The 25,957-nt window shown below is 42.3% G+C and overlaps 1 protein-coding gene across 1 annotated transcript in view; it reads right to left on the bottom strand.

Annotated features, from left to right (window-relative positions):
- The window catches only part of Sycp2l (synaptonemal complex protein 2 like), a 58,637-nt gene that overhangs the window by 29,896 nt on the left and 2,784 nt on the right, over positions 1–25,957 (bottom strand). Inside the window, exons 4-15 of the mRNA XM_040755879.1 lie at positions 25,801–25,920; positions 21,674–21,778; positions 21,233–21,257; positions 17,011–17,096; positions 16,808–16,896; positions 10,127–10,161; positions 8,877–9,019; positions 6,088–6,140; positions 5,300–5,345; positions 2,567–2,659; positions 2,396–2,456; positions 899–1,044 (exon numbers count right to left, since the gene is read on the bottom strand). Of these exons, the coding sequence (XP_040611813.1) occupies positions 899–1,044; positions 2,396–2,456; positions 2,567–2,659; positions 5,300–5,345; positions 6,088–6,140; positions 8,877–9,019; positions 10,127–10,161; positions 16,808–16,896; positions 17,011–17,096; positions 21,233–21,257; positions 21,674–21,778; positions 25,801–25,920 (1,002 nt within the window). The remainder of the gene's footprint in view (positions 1–898; positions 1,045–2,395; positions 2,457–2,566; positions 2,660–5,299; positions 5,346–6,087; positions 6,141–8,876; positions 9,020–10,126; positions 10,162–16,807; positions 16,897–17,010; positions 17,097–21,232; positions 21,258–21,673; positions 21,779–25,800; positions 25,921–25,957) is intronic.

Raw genomic sequence — 25,957 nt, 5'->3', positions numbered from 1 at the left:
CATCCCCCTGTGCAGGACTTGGGAACTGTATCTGCAGAGCACTTTCACTATAAGATGCTCGAATATCTATCTCAAAACAAAGGGAAGCCAGCCAAGACCCCCTCCCTCATTTTGTGTCTTCCCTTCCTCTGACCTTTCCATTCAGTCCCTTGCTCAGTTACTGTATGTCCTTTAAAATGTCTTTACCTTGCCACCCCTATGTGTGTGTAGGAAAAAGTGGGGTCAAGATGGAGACTACAGAATCCCGGGGCAGGTGCAGGGCATTCCTATCAGAAAAGACTAGTGCAGCGTGGGGAAACCCCTGCTCAGTCCCCTCAGGTCCAGGAAGAAGGGTCAAGAAGCCTGGCAGTGCTCCTAAGGAGTACCATAGGATGTGACAATACCTCAGACAAGTTGCGCTCTGTCCACAGGACCCGCAACAATTCATTTCGAGACAGGAGGGACTTTTGTGTCTTACATAATTAAGGTCATGGCACACAAGGGAGAGGTGGGATTAGAACCCAGAACTCTCAAGTCTTCTTCTTGACCAAAGGATACATCAAAGTCCAACATGGAGATTGAAGAGATGTGAAGACACATTTTCAAGTAATCAGAGGGAATGAGGCAGGGCATGGTAGCACAGGCCTTTAATCCCAGCACTTGGGAGGCAAAAGACAAGGGGATCTCCATGAGTTCAAGGCCAGCCTGGTCTACAGGGTGAGCTACAGGAGAGCCAGGGCAGCACAAAGAAACCCTTTCTCAAATAACAGAAAAGGGGAAGGGAGAGGGAGAGGAGAGGGAGGAGGAGGAGGAGAGGGAGGGAGGAGGAGAGGGAGGGGGAGGAGGAGAGGGAGGGGAGGAGGAGAGGGAGGGGGAGGGGGAGGAGGAGAGGGAGGGGGAGGGGGAGGGGAGCTGTCACCTGTTCAACTTCTCCCAAAGCTCGAACTGAAGCCTGGGATATGCCGAGTTGCCTGTCGAAGTGGATTTCTATTGTCTTTGCTTCTTTCTTGCTGACAATAATCGGCTCTTTCAGGTAAACGATTAATGTCTTCATCCTGTCACTTTCTAACAAACAAGATGTGTTATATCAGGTGCATCAGCATAATGAAACCTTTGTCAACTGGTCAGAATTTTCTTCAATGAGAGGATGAAGTCATAATAAATAGAAATGACTCAATTTTTTATCTACATATACACAAAACATGTGACTTAGAAGCTGATTATTGAAAACATGAAGGATCTTGTTTTACTGGTAAAGGGATAAATGCCATCTTGAATGACGCTATCCAATGTTTTTATGAGAGAATTTTTGTTATGCAACAGGTATTTTAGTTTCAAATATACTAAGCAAAATTCTCTCTGTCTGTCTCTCTCTGAAATCCCACATAATTCTAAAATTCAGTTTCCAATATGCCAATATCCATTTCAGTAGACACCTCCTAAGAAGAGGGAATAGAAGCACGTGTCAGTATGTCTGGGTCTCAGACAACAGCCGCTTCCACAATACTATTGGCAAATGAACAGTAGATTTCAAAACTGAAAATAACATATCAAAATTAAAACTCGGTCTCCAGGAAAAGAAAAAACATGCCAAGTACAAAATAGGCAGGCGCTAGAGAGAATGGAAAGGTCATGAAAGAGCAGACAGACCTAAGAGCCATATACCCACCAAGGTAAAAGAAAGGAGAAAGGGGGACGAACCGGTCAGTCTCCACCTGGGTTGCCAAGCCCACTTGAAACCACTGGCTAATACAAACTACCATGGCCTGCCAGTACAGCACCCACAACAGACTGTAAAGATTTAACACAGGTAAAACACACAACAGGAAAAAAAAAGAACTTACACAGCATAACCATTTTTATATTAATTACATGCTAATATCTTTCAAAGAGTCAGTTAAATTGCAAATTGAGACTAACCCCCTCTTTCATTTAATGAGACCAGTAGAAAATTTCAAACACTCCCTGGTGGTCTAGTGCTTAGGCTTTGGCACTCTGACAACTTCAGGCTGGGTTCGGTTCCCATTCAGGGAATCCTCACTTCTGGATCTGGAGAGATGGCTCAAAGGTCAAGAGCTCATTCTATTCTCCCAAAGGACCCAGGTTCAGTTCCCAGCACCCACACATCAAGTGGCCCACAAACACCTCTAACTCCAACAGATCTGACACTCTCTTCCGGCCTCTGTGGAAACCTGTACACACACACACACACACACACACACACACACACACACACACATACACACGTTCCTGGACACAGACAGACATGAACAGGCAAAATAATAAATCTTTAAATAAAGAATTACAAAAGAAGATGCCAAATAAGAACATGATCAAAATCCATTCTAGAGTAAATACTGTAATATCAACAGAAGCAACACAAAGTTCCAAGGGAAGGCATACATCATCATCTTACCCATTACGTAATACTTGACCACTGCTTCCTTTGAGAGTTGCACTGGTTCCCACAGAGCACTCTTGATGAAAAGACAGGGTAAAAATAATGAGTGCATAACAGAATGTGTAATAGTATTTATACAAAGAATTCCTAGACACTCAGGGCTGCTGGGAAATGAGTCCTAGTTACCTCTCTGTAGTCTATGTAAAAAGTCACGCTTTGGCTTCCTAGGTTGAAATCAATCCAAAATTCCTCTAATTTTTCATCTGCTGGTTTTCTCATCTGTGGGAGAATTTCAGCAAGTTATGCAGGAATCTTGTATCAAAGGGTGCAATTGAAATTATTAACATTGGAACAGAACTACTGGCAACTCCCAGTACCCGAATCCTGTGCAAATCAGCATCTGGGTCCCTGTCTCACACTCCATTTCTGGGAAGATCCTATTGTCCTCAATACTTAATAGATACTTAACTGTATCACACAACTCTATCCACACACTCTTTTTCTCCTGGTGAAAATCATGGGGATAGGGAGAACCTGTTTCATGCTGAAACGGTAGCAAACCACACTGAATAGAGATGGAAACTTCTAGCAAAAAAGATACTGTGAGCAAACGTGTGACGATTTGGTGTCCAGCTGACCGTCAGTTAGAGAACAGCTAATACTTGATTTGAAATTGCTTGTGTTTTTATCGTTTACAAAACAAATACATACCCAGAGCCAAAATCAAGGATTCAAGCAATGTGGTGCTCTGGCAAGAGTAGATGTCTTCTCTGCCCTTCTCCCCACAAGCATCTGTCTGGAGAGGCCATTAGTGATGCCCTAATCCTCCCCAGAGACTTTGTAGACATATGTCAGGGAGACCAGGCTGAGCACCGCTCATCTGAAATACCTAGACCAGAGTGGTTCTGACTGTGGCATGTCTGCAGGTACATAATGGGGAATGAGCTCATCCATACAGCAAACTGACACTCGCCTTCTGAAGGGAATTGTATACAATAACTCAAGTCTACTTGTGTTTTACCTGTGCCTTGTGTGAAGACAGTTGTGGGATATCTCGTTTCTTTTACACTGTATTGTGTATTTGCATGTGCATGAGTGCATGTCATGGCATATATGTAGAGGTCAGAGGACAACTTGCAGGAGCCAGTTTTTTCCTACCAGGCATAACTCAGGGACTGAACTTGGCACAAATCCCTTTATTCAATGAGCCATCTCTATGGCCCATCAGACTTTTCCCTCTATATGTTTATGTGGGGGGGGGTATGGATGTGCATGTGTGTAGTATATCAAACGTGTGCAGAAGCCAGAAGACAACCTGGGGTGTTGAACCTCAAGTGTCATCCACCTTTCTATTTTTCAGGATCCTGGCCCAGATTTCCCCAAGTTCTGTCTGAGTGAGTCCAGGGATCCCCCTGTCTCCACCTCCCCAGGAATGGAATTACAAGTGGTATTACCACTCCTAGCCTTAAAAAAATAGGATGATTTCTAAGGATTAAACTCCCATCTTCTTGCATGTAAGGCAGGTACTTTTCTGACTAAGCTCTGAAGTTTGATGTCATGGAGTACTCAATAGGTCAGGGACTTTGGAACATTTTAGACTCTCGGCTTAAGGATGGTCCACCGTATGTATTATGCCTTTATTCCTCCAAAACTGGATCAAACACCAGACCTACTATTCTGTAACACCTTTCTATTAGATAGGATTCTTTGGACATTTTTCCTTCCCATCATTGCAGCCTATCACAGCAGCTACAGAGCTGAACAGAGGGTTTCCCCTTCAACACCGACACTAAAAGCTAGTGCATGACCCGAGTATGAGAGCCAGGAATTAAGCAGATGGAAGCTTGCAAACCCTGGCAAGGACAACCAAGCAGGTCATGAAATCCTTGGGAAGGCAGAGAAGGAGAAGGACATGACAGGCAAGCATCCATCCATCAAATTCAGCCGTGGACAGAAGGAACTTTGGGTGTCCTATGTGCTGAGAAGCTCAGCTCCAGAAGCCATGAAGGGGGTCTCTGAAGCCATGACAGTGAAATGACTGATGAAGACACTTAAGACATCTCGGCTGAGTCATGGTTCTAGGTAAATTTATCTACTTCACCTGGAAATTGTGATGCTATTGGTTGGAGCCCCTGTACTGTCTTCTAGAAACCAAAGAAGATGGGAAATAAACTGGCTATCCTTAGACTCCAATGTGTAAGGTAGAATGGAAGCAACACTGGAGTCACAGTGTTTGAGCTATAACGGCACACAGTTCAGAAAGGTCGCTTGTACCGTGTGTCTTGTGCACTGAGACCACAGTGTTTGAGCTATAACGGCACACAGTTCAGAAAGGTCGCTTGTACCGTGTGTCTTGTGCTATAAATCACAAAGTGCAGAGAAAGCAAAGTCACCCTGTTGCTAGAAAAAGAGGGAGGGTATCAGCTAGAAGGAGAAAAACAGAGAACTTTGACTCTCTGCTTTCCAGTTCAGACACGAATAATGCTCCCTGCGAACAGGGAAAAGGGTCTGACACCCCCAGACACTCTGAACTCTGAAATCCTTTCTCCCAGTATAGCCACAGACCCTTGACTTTTCCAAAAACACATCCTGGTTATGATGTGATCAGATCAGTTTGAAGGTGAGATCACTAAGAGAAATTAGCATTCTTTTTTTAAAGGCCCCTATGTGCTCAGTGCCTGAGGAATGACACCCAGGGTTATTCTGGCCTCTACATGTATGTACATGTACATATGAACATGATTGCGTGTGCACGCGTGCACATACACATACACACAAATAAGTAAATGGCCCTTCAGAGTACTTGCAGCAGGTCTGACATAAGTGTATAAACCCAATAGTGTTTCATTCACACCACCCTTAAGACTCTTTAGAGAAAGAGAAGAGACAGACAGACGACAGACAGACAGACAGGCCTACCTCCTGATCATCAGCAAAAGCAGCCAAGCATGGGAATGAATAGACCCTGCAAAACACCTCACAATTAAAATCCAAAATAACCTGCAGACATCTTATAATGAGTTTTCACAGCTGTGGCATGCTGGGAAGTACCCTATACACAAGATATAAGAGGGCTGCAACTCTGCAGATGGAGATCCACTGTGGGGAGGTATCTCCTCTCCAGCAGGCAGTTATTAGCACCCATTTCAGAAAAATTACCTGGTCCGAATCCTAAAGAACAGAGTGAACTTAGCGAATACTGTCTTATCAAATACCTGTCTGTGATATGCCTATCCTCAAGCTCCTTTAGTCTTCTCAAAATTACTCTTCGAGAATTCCAGGAACTCTTAGGATTGGAAAGATGGCTCATTGGTTGAGAGCACTTGCTGCTCTCACAGAGGACCTGAGTTCAGTCCTCAGCACCCACAGTGTGTCTCACAACTGTTTATAAATCCAGTTCCAGGAGATGTAATGCCATCCAGGCACACATCTGCTATGCATACACAAAGGTAAAACACTCATACACATAAAATTGAAAAAAAAATCTAACAAACAAAAACCCCACCCACTTCAGGCTCTTGTGTATTAGGATTATAGGTGTGAGCCATTAGACCAGGGTCTTCCTAAATTTCTAATCAAATAGCCACTTAGCTGATCCTATATATATAGTCTCTTAAAACTAAAAAAGATCCTAGATATTCTTTTAAGCACCAGACAATATCAGATTATAATTAGTCAATTACAATAATTCCAAAGACACATGTTACCTTCTCTTGTCACCAAGTCTGTCATTCAGGAAATTGAGAAACTGCCGACAGTCCTAAAACAAGCAGTACAAGTCTTAAATTTAAAAGCCCACTGTCGTGACTACCTTCCCAACCAACCCTAGGTCTTCATAAGGATTCGCTGCTTTGTGTCAGCAATGTTTTGTGCCCAAAGAGAAGGCTGTGAGCTTGCTTCCCCATACCCTCAGGCTCACAAGTCAATGTGCAAGAGATTCATTTGGGCAAAAGAGTGAGCAAGAAAAACAGATCTCACTGATGAGTTAGAGCCCAGTATTTAACTAACTGATCTGGCACACACTTCCCTAATGCCCGCCATCCAACCTATTAACTTTGGGTGAATCACGTGGACATATTTCCAATGCCTCTCCTTGGCAGGTCATCTATGCCATATACTCCAAGAACGAGCACCGCCTGTAGAATTCTCCTAAGCAACAGTCATCATGGCACCGAGCCCATTGCCCTGACATTCTGAGGACAACAGACACGGGTTTTAGATTTATATTCATTTCTGTTTCCAAAGACTGGCTGCTGTAGGCAAATGTTTCTCACACTTCACACCTGTATTTGGCCCTAAACAGACATGAGCAGCATAAGGCTTTCATCTAAAATCAGGTCACTAGAGAAGTTGATGGACAGGTAGGTAGTTGCAGAGATGATTTTGGAAATGAGATAATTTACTCTGTTTTCATCATCTGCAGAGACAGATGGGGGGCGGGGAGGTCTGGCTGCCCACATCATCCCAGGCATTCTCGACTTCTCTCGATGAATTTTCCTTGTGCTGAGTAGTTTTACACCAAGTCGACAGATGCTGAAATCATCGTAGACAAGGGAACTCAACTAAGAAACTGTCTCAATAAGACCCATCAAGGGGGCTGGAGAGATGGCTCAGTGGTTAAGAGCACTGCCTGTTCTTCCAGAGGTCCTGAGTTCAATTCCCAGCAGCCACCTTGAATGAGATCTGGTGCTCTCTGCTGGCAGAAGACTGTATACACAATAAATAAATTACATATAGATATAGATATAGACCCATCAAATTTTCAGCTTGTCTCCTGGCTCAGTTTCCTCTAAAGAAGGCCTATATTTATCTTCCCACACATCTCCCAAATATTTTGCAGGCAAGCCCGCAGGGAATTTTCCTAAGTGAATGAGGTAGGAGGATCAAACCCACTTTAGGTGGTGCCACCCCTGGGCTAGGGGTGCTATGCGCTATAAGAAGGTAGGATGAATAAGCCTTGAGGAGCAAGCCAGTCAAAGCAGCACCCTCCATGGCATCTGTCAGCTTCCGCCTCCAGGTTTCTGCCCTGTGTGAGCTGCTGCCTTGGCTCTCTGTGAGCTGTGATTCGGGATATGTAAGCCAAATAAGACCTTTCTTTCTTGCCTGTGTTGCTTTTGGTCATGGTGTCACTATTACAGCAATAGTAACCCTAAGAAACTCCTCATTTTAAGGTGGAATCGATCCCACTTTACAGATGAATACTAAGACTTCACCAGTCCTCGACCTTGTCTACATTATGCAAACATTGCCAGAGTCAGGCCTGTGGGACTCTAAGGTAAAATTCAAACTCAAGTTGGCCAAAAGAGCTTGGCACCATGACCTTCTCGTTTAGAACATGCTGCACTCTGGCTAAATGTCTTATGCAAATATGCCAGTCAGAGTCTAAGATACACAGTAGGTGAAGGTTCAAGTTTATTACAGTGTGACTCGTACAAAAATCCTGATTACACAGGGGGGTTGATTAGAAGGCTTCATTAAAAGGAACACTTGAGATTAACTTTACCGTTTCCTGAGACTCCAGCCCTAATTTAAAGACATTTTGAAAAGAACAAAAATACATTAGCAATTTTAGGAGAAAGCAGATACACAACCCCGAGAGCTCTTTTCGTGCTCCTTAGGAACAACCCCAGTAAGCAAAGCCTTCACAAAACAAAGACCCAACCACCACAAATCTCTGCGCTTTCAACTGCAGCCGCTAGGTGGCATACAGCAAAACCACTCTGTGGTTCACAGCAGCGCAAATGCTGATGCCAGCTGCTTGCCAAGGTCACGGCTTCTCTCTTCAAGACTCCAATTCTCTGCTCTTTCTTCTCCGAATGTATCCCCACTCTTCAAGAGGATTCAAATCTTCTATCGGTTTCTAAATGCTTTCCTTGCTGGGACTCAGCAAATTCACAGTGACTCCTTGGTCAGTTCCCTCTAAGGAAGCCCTATATGTATCTTCTCACGAGTTCCTCAAATATTTGCTGATGTTACCTTCAAATTCTTTCACTGGTGCGGGGGGACAGAAAGTTAAGATTGCGATCCAATCACACTTTAAACAGTGAGGGGCTGGGGAGATGGTTCAGCAGTTAAGGACATGGACCACTAGGCAGATCGTCCAACTGTGGCTCCCAGCGCCTCTGTCAAAAGGCTCACAACAGCCTGCAACTCCAGATGCAGGGGACACAACACCAGCTTCCGGCTGGCTTCCAGCAGTGTTTGCACTCATTCTCATACTCGTACACACACACACACACACACACACACACACACAGAGAGAGAGAGAGAGAGAGAGAGAGAGAGAGAGAGAGAGAGAGAGAGAGAGAGAATGAAATTTTTCTTCCTCAAGAAAAATTAAATCGAGGCTGGAGAGATGGCTCAGCCGTTAGAGGCTAGATTCACAACTGAAAGCATAAGAAAATTAAATCTTCTCCTAAGTCTACAGCCCAGGAAAGTTCTGAGAGGAGCCTCACTAAATATTGACCGAACAGACTCTTATGACCAGAATTCTCACCGTCTCAAATTCCCGGTTCTTAATTTCTTTGAAAGCTTCAGCCAGGACTGCATCATCAAACCACTGAAGAGCAAGCTCATGTCTCAGTGTTCCAACCGCCATCCTACACAAAGCCTCTGATAGAGCAACCTGCTGGCTATAATCTAGAGATTCACAACACAGCAGACAACATGACAGAGGATAAGACATTTAAAGTCAGCATTTGGTCTAGGGCTAAGACACTCAGGGAAAGTCAACAAGATGCATTCAGAGTTGTTATGTCCATCCAAAGTATACTGAAGGATTGCTACGGGGAAATGTGAATAGTTTCATATAGAGAATATCTTTAAAATACTATTTCTGGGAATATTGTTAGGGTAGAATGTTTGACTGGTATGTACAAGGAGCTGAGCTCAACCCCTAGCAACATGAAATACATATTTGTACATATATGCATATATATTTGCACATACATGCATATAAATGCATACATATATTTTTAGGCTTTATATTTAAGGCATATTAAAATATCAAGTCAGATCAAATAGCCTTACAACAGCTCTACAACAAAAATAAAATCTCATTAAGGTTATACTATATGCTCAAATGCCAAATAATTCTTTTTTTTTTTCTTTAAAGGTCCTACTGTAGTTCAGGATGGACTCACATTCACTATAGCCAAGGATAACCATGAACTCCTGATTCTCCTTCCCCACCTCCCAAATGCTGGGAGTATAGACATGTATCACCACACCTGGCTTATGGGGAGTTAGGGCTGAAACCCAGAGCTTTGTACAGGTTAGGCAAGCACTCGACCAGCTGAGCTACACCCATAGCCCAAACCTCAAATAATTGTAACAGTGAAAAGAGAGATATGATCTGATGAACCGACAAGGTAGTAGTCACCTAATGTTTTTAAATCTGTGAAACAATCATGTCATTATTATGCAGATGAAAATTATGTTTGAGAATGAAAAGAACTCTGAGTGACAAACAGGAAGTGGGGACATGGACATAGAGGGCTTTATCTGTGACTCTGATGGCTTTTACATAGAAAAAATTTAATTTTAATTAAAGCACATGTAGTGAGACACTAAAATATGTCAAAACTGGCCAGGTGTCTGTTCGCTATTATGATTTTCAGCAGGCCAGAATCTCTCAGAAGTAAAACAAAATCTTAATTTCCTATCTTCAAATGGAGCATGACTTAATCCCCATCCATCTCCTAATGTCCAATGTTCTAAGCATTCAACATTCTAAACACTGCTTACCTCCCACAGTCAAGATCATCCTCGCCAGTTCTTTCCTGAAACATTTACATAGACTACGTTTTACTGAGAGGGCATCAAGAAGTAAAGCCTCATTAGATTAATAAGTTTAAAACCTATAATATATATACATATATATGTATACATACATATATATGAAATCAGTATCAGAATTTCTACAATGTGCATATAAATACCTTTCAATGGAAATTTTCTTCAAGTACATATATTGATGACCAACATACATTTTTAACACTTTCTTTTTTTTTAAGGTTTATTTATTAAGTATTCAGTGTTCTGTCTGCATGTCTGCCTGCAGGCCCAAAGAGGGCACCGAATCTCATTACAAATGGTTGTGATCTACCATGTGGTTGCTGGGAATTGAACTCAGGACTTCTGGAAGATCAGTCAGTACTCATAACCTCTGAGTCATCTTTCCAGTCCAACATTTTCTTCTTTTAAAATAATGTATTTAATTTCATTTTATGTGCATTGGTGTTTTCCCTGTGTGCATGTCTATATGATGATGTTGGAAACCCTTGAACTGGAGTTACACACGGTTGTAAGCCACCATGTGGGTGCTGGGAATTGAACCCCAGACCTCTGGGAGAAGAGCCAGGGCTCTTAACCACTGAGCCATTTCTCCAATCCCCTAACATGCATGAAGTGAATTAGCTTCCTAAGATCTGTGGGTCCATTGAGAAATCTGCTTCTGAAGTTGGAGGTTTCTTAGGATTTCTTGGGAGTTTTGGTAGGAAGATTTATTTTCACAACAGGGTCTTGCTGAAGCTCCAGCTAACCTTGAACTCATAGCAATCCTCCTGCCTCAGCCTCTACAGGCATGAACCACTTCTAGTTGTTCTCTTTCCACCAATCAGCAGCCCACGGGAGTACTCACCCATGCCTTTTCCACACTCTACCAGAGTTAGCCCACAACCCACCAGGCGAGGGGCCTTGCCCATCTGCCTTACAGAAGAGCTCTAGGCTTGGCCCAGTTGCTTAGCTACCAATCCATCAAACCACAGGGCTCTCCAATTTCATATGCGACTTTTCCACTCAAACGTCTACCCCACTGCAGTTGGGCGTAGAACAGGAAGCACAGCCTGTGTACCAGCCCAGTCCCCTCTGTCCACCTGAATTCTTCCAACCTTTAGACCTGCCACATCTTCTCATCTTCTCCGACCAGCCCCATCTGTAACAGGCTCAGAACTGACAAAGGAATGCGGTGGTGGCGCACGCCTTTATTCCCAGCACTCAGGAGGCAGAGACAGGTGGATCTCTGTGAGTTCCAGGCCAGCCTGGTCTACAGAGCCAGTGCCAGGACAGGCTCCAAGGCTACACAGAGAAACCCTGCTTCAAAAAAAAAAAAAAAAAAAAAAAAAAGAATGCACATGCCCAGATCTCATCACAGGAGTCTGCAAGGAGAACCGCCTAGATGAAATTCAGGCCGGGTGTTTGAAGACGACACAAAGAAACAGCTCCATGAAATCAGAGAGGAAGAGCCTAAGGACAGCAAATGCCTGAGGGACACCCGAGAAAACACAAATGCAAGGCCAGCGGAATGGGGAAGACAGCCTGAGGCTTGAGAATAGAATTCAGTCGAGAGATAGAAACGCTGAAGAGGATTCAAGCAGAAACGAAGATGGGATTGAAAAAACCACAACAGCCCAACTAGAAAACCCCAAGAAAGCTTCACAAGTAGAATGACTCAAGCAGAGCACAGAACAATGGGTCTCAAAGATGAAATAGAGGGTCTAGATGAAATAGACAAGGGTCATACACCTTCTTTAACTTGGGGAAGGAAGACAAAGGAAATGTGGAACACTGCGAGAAAAACCAATTTTCAAGTTATAGGCATAGATGAGGGAGAAGAATCCCAAGTCAATGGGATTCATAAACCGGATCTTCAACAGGATCGTAGAAGAAAACGTCCCTAAACTAAGGAAAGACAGACAGACAGAAGCAGCACACAGCATACCACAAAGATGAGACCAGGAGAGAAAATCCCCACAGCATATCATAATAAAAACACCAAGAACACACAACAAAGACAGTGTATTAAAACCTGCAAGAGAAGGAAACACATGTGACACACAGAAGGAAACCCATCAGAATGACAGCTGATTTCCAATGCAAACTATGAGATCCAGAAGGGCAATGCATTCCAAGTCCCAAAAGATGATGATAGCCAACCTAAAAAATATATACACTCAGAAAAACCATCTTCCATGATGGAAGGAGAAAGAAAAAAGAAAGAAATGAAATAAACAACTTTAAAAAAATTCATGTCCAACAAACCAAACCTAAGTCAAATACCAGCATTATTTTGGTTTGAAGAGATGAATGAGCATAGAAAAAGGTTGTAGAAAGAAATATAAAGCCATAATTATTAAAAGACAAAATACCACTGAACACAAGCAACATGATAAGCACAGCTAACACACACATTTCAATAATACCTTTAAATACCAATGACTTCAATTCTCCAATCAAAAGACAGACTGACTGAATGGATCAAGAAACAAAATCCATCCATCTGCTGCCTACAAGAAGCACATCTTAGTTTTAAAGACAGCACCTTATAGTAAAAAGATGGACAAGAGCACTTCATTCAAATAGGACCAGGAAGCAAGCAGGCATTGCTGCCCTAATTATCTGACAAAATAGACTTCAAACTAAAACTAATCGGAAGAGAAAGAGGGACATTTCATTCTAACCAAGAGGACAGGTAACCAAGCAAGCATTACTAACCTAAACACATGCACACCAAACTCAGAGGTACCCAATTTCATTTAAAAATCTACTGCTGAAAGTACAGATACTGATAGCATCAATTCATTAATAGTAGGTCATTCAGTAGATGGGTTATCTGAAAACTATAGTAGCATCAGAAGTAATTGACACTATATAGCAAATGGACTTAACAGTTATCTACAGAATATTATATCCAAGCAATAAACAATACACACACATTCTACTCAGCATGACACAGACATTCCCCTACGATAGATAATATCCTGGGACACAAAACAAATCTTCACAAATTCCAACTGACTGAAATCACTCCTGTATTCTACCTCAACACAGCACAATAACATTTAAAACTGATAGCAAACAACAACAACAAAAACTAGTAAATTCACAACTTATGGAGATTAGTCAGCTCATTACTAAACAATGAATGGGTCAAAGAAGAAATCAAGAAAGAAATAACTTCCAGGAACCAAATGAAAACACAGCACAACAAAACATCTGGCACAGAACCTCTGGAATACCTTGTTAAATTGTTCTATGATGGAATTAATGCCTCTAAGTGCCTACATTAAAATGTCAGGGAAAAAAACTACAAATAGATGATTTAATGATGCAACTCGAGAAGTTGGTTTGAAAAAAAAGAACAAACCAAATCTAAGTTCAGTCAACAGAAGTAATATAAATCGGAGCAGAAATCAATAAAATTGAAATGAAGAAAATGATACAAAGAATCAACACTTCTAAGAGCTGGTTCTTTGAGAAGATGAACAAGATTGACAGAATGTTGACCCAACTGTCAAAAGAGAACTTAATTAACAGAATCAGAAATGAGCAGGGAAACATTAAAACAGACACCAAGGAAATTCATAATATTAGAAGGTAATATTTTTAAAATGTACTCCATTAATCTGGAAAAATCTAAAGAAGTGGTAATTTTTCTAGATCAGTCAAACCACTAAAATTAAACCAAGAAGAAATCAATAATCTAAACAGATCCTAACAAGCAAGGAGACTGAAACAATTACAAAAAGCCTTTCAGGAAAACGAAGTTCAGCGCTAGATGGAGTCACAGCATAATTCTACAGACATTCAAAGATCCATAACCAGTCCTTTGTAAACTAAACAAGACAATAGAAACAGAAGGAGAAAGTCCTTCTACAAAGTCAGTATTCCTCTAATACCAAAATGAAGCAAAGGTACACACAAGGAAAACAGCAGGCCAACATTCCTAATGAACATAGATTCAAAAGTAACCAAAAACTACTTGCAAGGAAGATACAGACATACATCAAAAAGATTATACACCATGACCAAGCTCTATTATTGAAATGCAGGGATGGTTTAACATACACAAGTCAATAAAAGTAATAAACCTCACAAATGGATTTAAAGACAAAAATCACATGATTGTATCAGTAGATACAGAAAAAGCCTTTGATAAAATCCAACATCCCTTCATGACAAAAATCTTAGAGTGTGTAGGGCTGGAAAAAACATACTTAAACATAATAAAGGCTGTATATGAGAAACCCACAGCCAACATCATCCAAGATGAAGAAAAGGTTGAAGCAATCCAACTGAAGTCAGGAACAAGACAGGGACGCCCGCTATGCCCACTCCTTTTCAACATTGTACTCAAAGTAATAAGGCAAGGAAAAGAAATTAAAGGGATATAAATAGGGAAAGAACTCAAGCTATCCCCTATTTGCAGATGACATGAGAGGTCCCAAACATTCTACCCAAAAACTTCTAGAAATGATAAGCAAATTCAACAATACAGCAGAATACAGAACTAACTTGCACAAATCAGTAGCTTTTCTACACACCAGCAGTAAACACCAAGGAAGGGGATCATGAGCACACTGCCCTTCACAATAGCCTCAAAGAAAATAAGCCATCTAGGAATAAACTGAACCCAGGAAGCGAAGGACCTCTACAATGAAAACTGTAAGTCTCTTGAAGAATGAAATAAAGATACTAAGAAATTGAAAGGCAACCTGTGCTAATGGAATGGTAGAATTAACATTGTGAAAAACGACCATTCTACCAAAAGCTATTTATAGATCCAATGCAATCCTACTCAAAATCCCCATCTCATTCTTCACAGCAATAGAAACAAACAAACAAGCCTATCCTAAAATGAAAGCACAAAAGATCCCAGGTAGCCAAACCATACTGTGCAAAAAGAACAATGGTAGGAGGATTATAGTTCCAGATCTTAAACTATATAACAGAGATACAGTAATAAAGACAGCATGATGTTGGCACAAAAACAGTCATGTAGACCACTGGAACAAAATCCAAGACCCAAATATGAGGAACTCACCTGTAACTTCAGACACTTAGTATTTGACAAAATGCCAAAAGCATAAGCTGGGAAAAGAAATCATCTTCAGTGAATGGTGCTGGGAAAACTGGATGTATCTAACATGATGCACAAAAACTAACTTCAAAGGGATCAAAGACCTAATGGGAAGCCTGGAGTTGCTAGAAGGAAACACAGGCAGAGCTCTCCATTATATAGGTGTAGGAGCCCTACTCAGGAAATCCTTTCCATTTGCACAAGAGTTAAGACCAATGATGGACAGGTGAGACTTCATGAACTGAGAAGCTTCTGCACAGCTCATGAAAGTCACCCAAGGAAAAAGAAAGTCCACAGAATGGAGAGATGTTACTATCCAGAATATACATAGAAGTAAAAAAGAAAAAAAAATCCCATTCAAAAAAATGAGACCCAAGTTGTCAAAAGAAGAAAAGAATGGCTAAGAAATATCTCAAAAATGTTCATCATCTCTAACAATTAGGAAAATGAAAATCAAAACAATTTTAAGACTTCGTCTTACTCCAGTTGGAATGGCAAAGGTCAATAGAACCGTTGGCAACAAATGCTATAGGGGATGTAGGGAAAACTGAACCCTCATTCATTGTTGGTGGGACTGCAAATGGGTGCAGCCATTATGGAAATCAGCATGGAAAAAGCTAAAACTAAATCAACCATATGACCCAGTTATACCTTGGAATAGGCCCAACAAACTCAGTATCATACATAATCCACAGATACTTTCTCAACCTCAAAAAAACCAAAAAATAGCCGGGCGTTGGTGGTGCACGCCTTTAATCCCAGTACTTGGGAGGCAGAGGCAGGCGGATCTCTGTGAGTTTGAGGCCAGCCTGGTCTACAAGAGCTAGTTCCAGGACAGCCTCCAAAGCCACAGAGAAACCCTGTCTCGAAAAACCAAAAAACAAACAAACAAAAAAAACCCAAAAGATAAAATGAAGAGTGGTGATTCTTACCAGTGAATCAGCCCAAGTCACATCGTGCATACAGAAGCACAATAAACAGAGAGGTCCTATTCAGCAACCAGTGCTTTTTCCTGTGGGTGACACTCTGTTCATGGCATGTCACAGGAAGGGTCACTGTCACCAAGATGTCCTCCTTGCTGGCTAGCCATCCTCATAGACATGTGTTCAAGTCCAAAATTCAAAACAGTGTGCATTTGCAATTCACTTGTCTATTTTAAAACCTTATTTTCAAATATCACATTCTAAGATCTATGTAGCCACAGCTGCTCCACTAAAACAGTGTGTGTGCATGTGTGTGTATGTGTGTGTGTATGTGGGGTGCACACACATACACACATACCCCTTGACATCCCTCCATAAGTCAACAGTGGAGTTCGCAATTACATAATCATCTAAGAAAGCATTTTGGCCCACAAATTCATTGTAAAATACAAACCAACAACAAAAAGAAACCCTGCACTTTTAAGACCAAAGTCTGGCAAAGTCTATCCTTTGAGCTTCAGTCCTTCCCAACCTGACACGTGGTGACCTCCTAAGACAGCCGCTGAAGGAAGGGCTGAAGTAAAGGACAAAGAATGGCGCAGAGACTAGCGGCTTACACCATCACCCGAGTGTGGGTTCACTTACATAAGTCTGCACATGCCTTCTGCTGAAGTGAGCCTTCGTCTCTCTTCCCGGGGGGCAGCTTCCAAAATGCAGTTCAGAGTACTCAGAGCCTGCTCAGGATTGGAAGGAGGATCCGTGGGAAAGAAACAAAATAAAAAAACTCACACATGCCTTCTCTGAGTTTTCCAGAGCAACCGCTAACTTACTGTTCAGTCACAGCTCACCTCTCGCTGAATGGAGGGCGTCACTGTGCCTTCTGTCACCAGGAATCCTAAATTAAGGATGAAGGAATCCAGCATCTGGATTGTCCCTGAAAACGCAATTGTAAAAGCATCAAATGGGTGCTGCAAAGAGTAGGAACTGACTCCTGTGCAGCAGGAAGAAGTACAAGCCCAGAGCAGCACGCAGTGCCCGGACAATCTAGGCTAGGGACAGGTTACAGCCAGCTTCAAGCTGCAGCAGCCCGCAGACTACAAGCCACTTGCTTTCCCAAATACCCACAGAGCACTGTAACAGCAGTCCAAGCAAAGAGTGGGTAGCCTCACTGTCACTGCTGTAACCTGAACGAAGCCACTTTCTATCCACCACGTGCAATGCTCTAAGTGCAGACATGTGGGCTGTGGTGTTTACATGGTTTATATGCACTTGTATTACATAATAATACAAATGTTATACATAATACACAAATTAAACTGCTATAAGGTCTATAGCAGTGAAGCAGGAACTTTATATTATTGAAGTTGGTCTTCAATAATATAACACAGAAATTTCTGCAGCCATTAATATGTAAAAAAAAAACAGAGAGATGCTATTTTATACATAACTGAATGAACTACCTTTTACAGTTTTGTTTGCTTTTTGTTTTGTTTTTCAAGAAAGTTTATCTGTGTGGCCTTGGATGTTTTGGAACTCACTCTGTAGACCAGGCTGGCCTTGAACTCACACAGATCCACCTGCCTCTGCCTCCTTGGTGCTGAGATTAAAGGTGTGAGCCACCACCACCCAGCTCCTTTTACAGTTTTGTTTGTGGACTTTACTAAGGTAGTAAGTGGAAATAATAGTGACCACCATATAAAATAATGCCAGGTCAGAGTATAATTTTGGTAGGTTCAGATGTATCATCTCAATATGTAAGTTATTTATCACAAGGTATATACTGTTTACCCCAGTATAACTCATACAATTGTAGGAGACCAAACCAGGAAGTACAAGAATGCTGTCATCAGAACAAATAGGCCACACTAGCATGAAAAGATGAACAGGGAAAAACAGAAACTCAGGCAGACCTGGTACCTACCAGATCAGACTTAAAAGTTCTAACAAAGCCTGGTTGGCCAGAAAGACTCGGTATGTGTCTGTATGTATCCCACTGACTAGCAAATGCCAAGAAAGTGACAAACCCTGTGACACAGGAGGGCTTGGATAGCAGAGGGTAGCAGAACTAAGAAGTAATTTCTGAGAAATATTTCAAAGCAGGGAGCATTCGCTTCGTTGTCCTGGGGTTGACAACACAAACTAGGAAATAAATTAGCAGAAAATTTGCATGAGAAAACACCAGGCTAAAATGAAAGTAGACACAGACAAAAACAAAAGTGTAAATGAAACTTCAAGCCAGTGTAGACATTTAAGTCTTCAGGGTTTAATTCATGAGAACCATTGGAAAGATAGGGGAAATCTGAGAAGGCTAGCTGGGAACAGTGAGGCAGCCCCCAGATTTTCATCGCCAGGAAGCCACTGCCCACCACCCCCTACACCCCGGCACTGAGGGTCCTAAGAAGAAAGCAGTCAAGGCCAGCACTATGGTTTGAACACACAATGTTCCCAAAGTCTCATAAGTTGAAGCTTCCCAACCAGTAGTGGTGGTGCTATGTGAGTGATCCATGGCTACATTAACGTCATTGGTGAGTTCATAGCTCAATGGGCTATTAAGGGCAGCAGGGCAGGGGAGATCTGGTTGGAGGAAACAGGTCACTGATGCATATTCCTTCAAGGATGCACACTGCCCCCAGCTCTTTGTTCTCTCTCTTTCCTGGCCACTGTGAAATGACTTCTTGGCCACACGTCTCTAATATTCTTTTTCACCTTGGGCCCAAAAAGTGGGGCCAAATGGCCACAGAAACCCCTGAAACCATGAGCCAAAATAAACTGTTCTTCCTGTACATTGATTTCTCTCAGGTGTTTTGTGATAGCTACAAAGAAAAAGAAGGAAGGGAGGGAGGGAGGGAGGGAAGGAAGGAGGGAGGAAAGGAGGGAAGGAAGGAAGGAGGGAGGGAGGAAAGGAGGCAGAGAGGAAGGGAGGCAGGGAGGGAGGAACAATACAACCATCTTACAAAAGTACAGCCACAGCTGGGCCAAAACCACAGGGAAAAGGAAGATGCTTCCACATGTGGCACCCAACAGAAGGAGGAGAGAAAATGTCCTATTTGTTCCCTCTACTAAATCCAGCCGTCTCAGTTGGCAAGAATGCCCATGTAAAGCAGCACTTTGTAACACCAAGAGTGGAGGGGCAGACCTGGGAACAGGGGCAGACCACCGTCATCCTTGAGGGGTGGTGTCTGGAGGGATAAAGGTAATGCTTACAGAATTGAGATCTAGGGAAGAAGCAATGAAAACAATGCCTTCTGAGAGAGAAAAACTTGAAAGCTCTCTAAATACACTGAGCATTGGGGAGGAAGTGGGTAGTGCCAGAACTGAAAATTTTTGTAAATAGATAAGACTATCAAAGAGTAAATTTCCCTGAAGATTGTATTCCAGAATTCATGAGCCACATAAAAACAGTGTGCATGCTTACACTCTCATGTTCTAAACAGTGTGTGTGCATACACTCACAATCTAAATAACGGTGTGTGTGCACACTCACACGTTCTAAACAATGGGGTGTGTGCTTATACCCACAAGTTCATGTTCACAATTTCAATAACACAAGAGAATGAAGCAGGGCTATGATGGAGACAGAGGGCAAAGCAAGAATTCTATTGAACTACAGTCAGAGATACAAATGCTCAAAAGTTCTGACTGTGTCCCACCCACGGCCTAAGGATGCTCTTCAAAATTGTATTACAGCAACTGGAAATTAGGATGATTGTTTTCATTGCTGGTCTCACTGGATTTGAAATCATGTAGGTCGCATCTCTCTGGTGTGTCTGTTACAGTGTTTCTAGAAAAGATTAACTGGGGTATTCTTTTAAGTGGGTAGCACAGGCCACAGGCTAGGGGCCAGCATGAATTAAGAAATCCAGATCTCCATCTCTGCTTCCTGGTCTTCTGAGATGTGAGCAAGCAGCTTGTCCCCCATGCTCCTACTGCTCATAGCTTCCTACCACCATGCATTCCCTGTCATGATGAACTGCAACCCCTCAAACCCTGGGGTGAGATAAATCTCTCCCCTTCTGTAAGATGCTTTTCAATGGCCATTAATAGTGACAAAAAAAAGTGACTAATTCAGTCACCATCCATTGGGAAACATAACATCAGCTTGTTAACATCCTCTTAAAACCAAATAGCACCCCAGAAAAAATGACATCTCATGTTGTGATGGCCTTGTGTTCTGGGATGCTCAAACATCCCAAGTATGCCTTTGCTTCCAAGCTATTGTAATTCAAAATTCCAAACTACACTTTAACTGGAACTGAATGGAACAAGAGCTAAAATAAACTGTTCTTCCTGTACATTCATTGATTTGGTATTTTACTTTGTATACAATGGAAAGACAAAGTTATATTCATTGGCTCCAAAATAAATCAATCTCAGTTCCAAGTCAAATCAATAGTAGCTAAATCTTTGCTGGTTTGTGTCTTGGGCAACTGTCTGCTGCTATAACCAGATGCCTGCAGCTGGGTCCATTTAACAAAGAAAAGAACATAATTTAGCTCACAGCGTGGTAGCAAAATCTGTTACTTCTGGGGAGGAACCCATGGGTAGATGGAGTCACAGTGTCAGGAACAAGATGTGGAAAAGGTCACATTGGAAGCAGAGAGGACAAAAGCAAAAGGCAACAGCCAAACTCTTTCTAATACGTAATCACAACTAAGCAGTGAGTTCCCATTCTCATGGCATCTCTAATCCCATACCTGATTAATCCCTTCACAGAGCTGTGCCACAGTGATCTGCTTCACATTAGGCTCAGCAGGACCAGGACGCTAGCATGTGAACCTAGGCAGACACCAGATCCAAACCCAGTTAAACTCTTGTGCTTTGGAGACAAAGTGGTCTTTCATTCCCTGGACAGAAGAAAGATGGCTACAGCAGTGACAAGAGCCACTAAGCAAAATACATTGCAGAAAACTGAGACACACGGTACAACCAAATGCCTTCCAGCAGCACAGTAGAACTATGTAGAGTGGTTGATAAATCCAGATTTATCACCCTTGCCTGTCATTTGAACCATTGGTGCCAAAATACTCTATTGATGAAAAATAGGCAATTAGTAACTTTTCATATACATACCTTTCCCGCTGTGCCTGGAAATGATCTGATAAAAGGGAAGGAAAAGTACAGCTTGTTATCTCAAAGCATCAAACATTCCGACACTAACGCATGAATGCTAACTGACAGAAACTGAACGCAGACACAGAATTAAAAATCCATTAGAAGATGGTTAGAATCGTAGTTACCTCATTAACATGAGCATCAAACAAATAACATATTTGAATATATAAAATAAATGAATTCTCAGTTTCCTAAGTAACTGGTTGAATATATTACTCTTTCACACAATGACTTAATCATAAAATATGGCAGTCTTTTTAAATTCATATCTTATAAAAAGCCAACTTCTCAAAAGATTTCTTTTTAAATCCAAACTCAAAACAGAAGGAAATTTTACAAATCACTTATATTCCTGCCCATCTCTGTTGGCATCATCCCTTGAAGCACTTCCGTCCTTACCAGGGCAGTGTCGAGGAGGTCTCCCATGGCATTTGCCAGCGGTGCATCTGAGGCCAGGTCTTCTGTGATCAGAAATCCTGTCAGCCGTTCAAACCAGGAAACCATGTAGATAGAAGAGATGCTGATAGAACCACGTGGTCCAAGTGAGTACCACCTACTCCACAAGATTTACAAGATAACCTCCCAGTAGAGAAACCGCAGCCTGAAGACCTTTTCATCACATAAAATAGTCTTCCCATCCATCAGGAACAAGTCAGAAAGGATGCAAATGGTCCAGAATTATCATAAGGAAGGTCACACACATCAGTGAGAGTAGGACACTTGATGAAGATCAAAAAAGGTGAATGAGCCGGGTGTGGTGGAGCATGTCTATAAGCCCCGGACTTGGGAAGATGAGACGGGAGGACTGCTGTGAGCACAAGGCCAGCCTACACTGTGAGAGCCTCTCACAAAACCAAATTTAAAAGATGGACAGTTTGGACATCGCTGCAGAAGCCTTCGTGGCTATAGAAAATATACCTCAGGCCTTGTTATCTTTCTTCTTCCCCCATAGGACTATAAATTCAATGCTATTCTTGGAATGTCAAGTAACTTCCTTGACATCTTGAAATAAATGTACTCAGTAAAATATGGGTCATATTTGGACCACTTGTGCTGAGACCAGTCATTCGTGAAAACAAAAAAACAAGAGATGCAGCTTAGTGGTATAGTACCTGCCTAGCGTGTAAAGTCCTGGGTTCAGTCTCTAGTCACACACAACACACACACAACACACACACACACACACATAAGGAGAGACAGAACGGGGTAAGAAAACACATGCAAAGTCATAAATAATTGATTAAACATAGCATCAGTGGCATGACCGTTGATATACAACTCTTGAGTTGGAAAGTGGGGGTCATGCTGCAGGGTTGATCAATGTTTAAGAACAAAAAGTATTCCCTAAGCAGCTTTTGTGTGCCTCAATGGTACATCCTCTACCAGAGGCCCAGCTTCCTCACAGGACACTAGCAACGGCTTAAGCATATGGTGCTAACTCTTCCCAGATCTTAGGGACAGAGCTAGATATGGACTTTGTGCAGGTAATTCTTACTCTGTGAAGTATAATCAACTCCTAAGTACACTGTGCTGAGCCTACAATTAGTTTTACAGTACACAGTCAAGTATCCCTTTCTCCTTGGCATTTCCTATCCACTCTGGTTGGTCAAAAATGTGCATGAAATAATACACCTTTCAGAAGATGCGTGAAATAGATGTGACAATTTCATCAGCAAACAGAGTTTGAATAGTACATGGAAACTTCAATTTCAAAATGCAGTAGGGATTTGATGAGACCTTTTTTTAATTTTACATATTGGGAGCGCATTTGTGATAATTAACCTTCATTGTCAACTTGACTAGATTTAGCATCTCTATAGAAGCACACCTCTGGGTGTGTCTGTGTACAGTTTCCAGAAGAATTAACCAGGTAGAGACAATCCATCAGGAATGTGGGTGGCACTGTCTTACAAGCTGGAGGCATAGACTCAAAAAACAAAAAACTAAGCATCAGCATTCAATTCTAGGTTCTATGGTCTTCCCGACTGGGGATGCAAGGTGACGAACTGTGTCATACTCCTCCAGCCATGATTCCCATCATGATGGGCTTTACCTTCAAAATATGAGCCAAAACAAACACTCCCTAAATTTGTCATAGAAGAAAGTGAAGTATCGAATAGTTTTTAAGACCTAAATAAGAAAACCAGGTTGAGGCATATCCCAGTTCACAACTCCCTAGCAATCGGTTTAGGTTCCAAAGTGCCTGTGGGACATCCCTGCTCCATTTCCCCTGAGGCTCATCTCCTCTTCTTTGGCCCCTATTTTCTGCACAAATTAGGGCATCAGGAGTTAAGGAACATCAAATACAAAATTAAACCATGCCTTTTGTCTTCAATGAGCATTGGGTCTCATCCATGCTAGGCATCTACCTTTGAACTATATCCCTAGTTCTCTTTTTACCTGCTATTTTCTTTTACTGTTGGAAAAAGCAAACGTAGATTTATTAGGGGAGAATGATAAAGAACTCCCAAGAGTAGGAGAAGCCCCATGGAAGGAATATCCTTAAGCTTTTATTTTGAGACCATGTCTAAGCTGCCCAGATTGCTCTTTAGCTCACTCTTCAGTCCAGATTTACTTTGAATTTATAATCTGCCTGCATTAGAATTCCACATAGCTGGGATTGCAGACCTGAGTCACCGTCATCTGTAATGTCCTCTGTAATGTTTTAAAAACTAAGCAGGTCAAAGTGTTTGTCATCAAGCCTGGTGACCTGAGTTTCCTTACCAGAACCCATGGAGTGAGGAGAACTGACACCGAAAAGCTGTCCTCTGACCTCTACACACACATCGGGGCACACATGCACACAAACACGCACACACTAAACATACAACACACACTCAGTGATATTAAAAACCCAGAAAAGAGTTTGGGAAAACCTACAGTTGACTCTCTCCCTGGAAGGGGCACAGCCCCAGAATGAGTGTCAGTTTATTTTAAAATGGTTCCTTCTTGGCCCAATCAGGTCTCTGTAAACTCTAGGAGCTAGACAGCCCGGGAGGCAGAGCAGAGGTTCACCACTCTCCTAATTGCCTTCAGCCACTGCATTCCCTCCCTCCCACCTTCTCTCCAGTAAACAGGGCTGCAGAAACCTCACCCATAGAGGTGAGAGCTGCAGTAAAGATTTGCAAACAGCTTTGCCTCCAGATACTGCCAATATACACACTCAGCATTACTACCTGGCTAATTAAAAAAGGCAGTGAGTGTTCTCACTCATGTGATGTGCATAAGCAAAAAATATCTCTGCTTCCTTCTTTTTCTTCTTTTTTTTTTCTTTGCTTTGTTTTGCTTTTTAGATTGTGGATTTAGAAAAAGCAAGGTGTGTTAAGACCCATGGGGCATTTTGATGAGCTTCCTATGTTTGGTCTTGTGCAGGAAGTCTACAGTTAGAAACCAGCTCCCTGCTTGCCTCGTCTTCCCCAAGTCTCTGAAATGATCCCTAGCATGTCATTACCAGCTGAACTTAGCAGCACACAACATAGAACTGCAAGGCAAGCACTTGAGAGGCTGAGGCAGGAAGACCACTGAGTTTGAGGCTAGCCTTGGGCTATATAGCAAGTGTCTTTCTCAGAAAAAAAAAAATCTAGATCTCTATAGATCTATAGAGAGCTGTACAGATGGCTCAGCAGTTAGAAGAGGAACTGCTCTTGCACAGAACCAGAGTTTGGGTCCCATCATCCATATCTGGCAGCTCACAACCACCTATAATCTCCAGCTCCAGAAGATGTGGTACCTTTGGGTACCACAGGCACTTGCACACACAATTTTTTTTAAATAAAGAGGAGCATGGGAAAGCCTTGCATTTTATCCCCATAACTCAGGAGCTGTAGGCAGGGAGAGCAGAAGTTCAAGGTCATCCTCATAGCAAGTTTAAGGCCAGCCTGGTCTACAGCCCCATGCTGTTCCCTTTCCCCCAGCAAAATGCCATCACCACAGAGGCTTGTCAAGTACAGGGGCCCTTTATTACAGAACTATGTGATTCTCTATGTCCTCAAAATGCTCCACCTGAGGGGTGAGAACTTAGCTCAAAAGCAGAGCATTTACCTAGCCTATGGTAGGTCTGGGGCCAATCCCCAGAACTTCAGATATAATCATAGCTGAAATGCCCCACCCCACATGAATGTATGCGGCAGAAGCAACTAGTATGGACTCCATTTTTTTTCCAAATTTGATTTCAAAGAAGAAAACATAGCAAACTAATTAAATTCATGCTAGTTTTTTGTTTGGGGATTGGGTTTGTTTGTTTGTTTGTTTGTTTGTTTGAGAAAGGGTTTTTCTGTGTAGCCCTGGCTGTCCTGAACTAAGTCTGTAAACCAGGCTGGCCTTGAACTCACAGGTCCTCCTCCCTCTGTCTCCAAGTGCTGGCATTAAAACCATGCACCACCACCGCAGGCTAGTTTTTATTTTATCCCCCATCCCACCCCCACCCAGGGCCTCGCACACCTTAGGCAAGCACTTGGGCAGCCCCCTCAGTCCCTCACGCTGACTTTCTAAACTGCCCGAGTCTCCTAACTGGAAAGTGCACTTATCTTTGCCATCAGCCCCTGCCGAATTAGCAAGGGCTCCTCTTGGCCCTGGTCATCTTTGCAGAATCTCTGGATACATTTCAGCAGCAGGGAACAATTCTGGAACTCATTTTTATCCAGTTCCTGGGCATCAGAACACATGGATTTCAGAATGCTTCCC

This window comes from Mesocricetus auratus, unplaced genomic scaffold (genome assembly GCF_017639785.1).
Source record: "Mesocricetus auratus isolate SY011 unplaced genomic scaffold, BCM_Maur_2.0 Super-Scaffold_100013, whole genome shotgun sequence".
Classification (NCBI taxonomy): Eukaryota; Metazoa; Chordata; class Mammalia; order Rodentia; family Cricetidae; genus Mesocricetus; species Mesocricetus auratus.
This window is presented reverse-complemented; position numbering and strand designations above follow the sequence as displayed.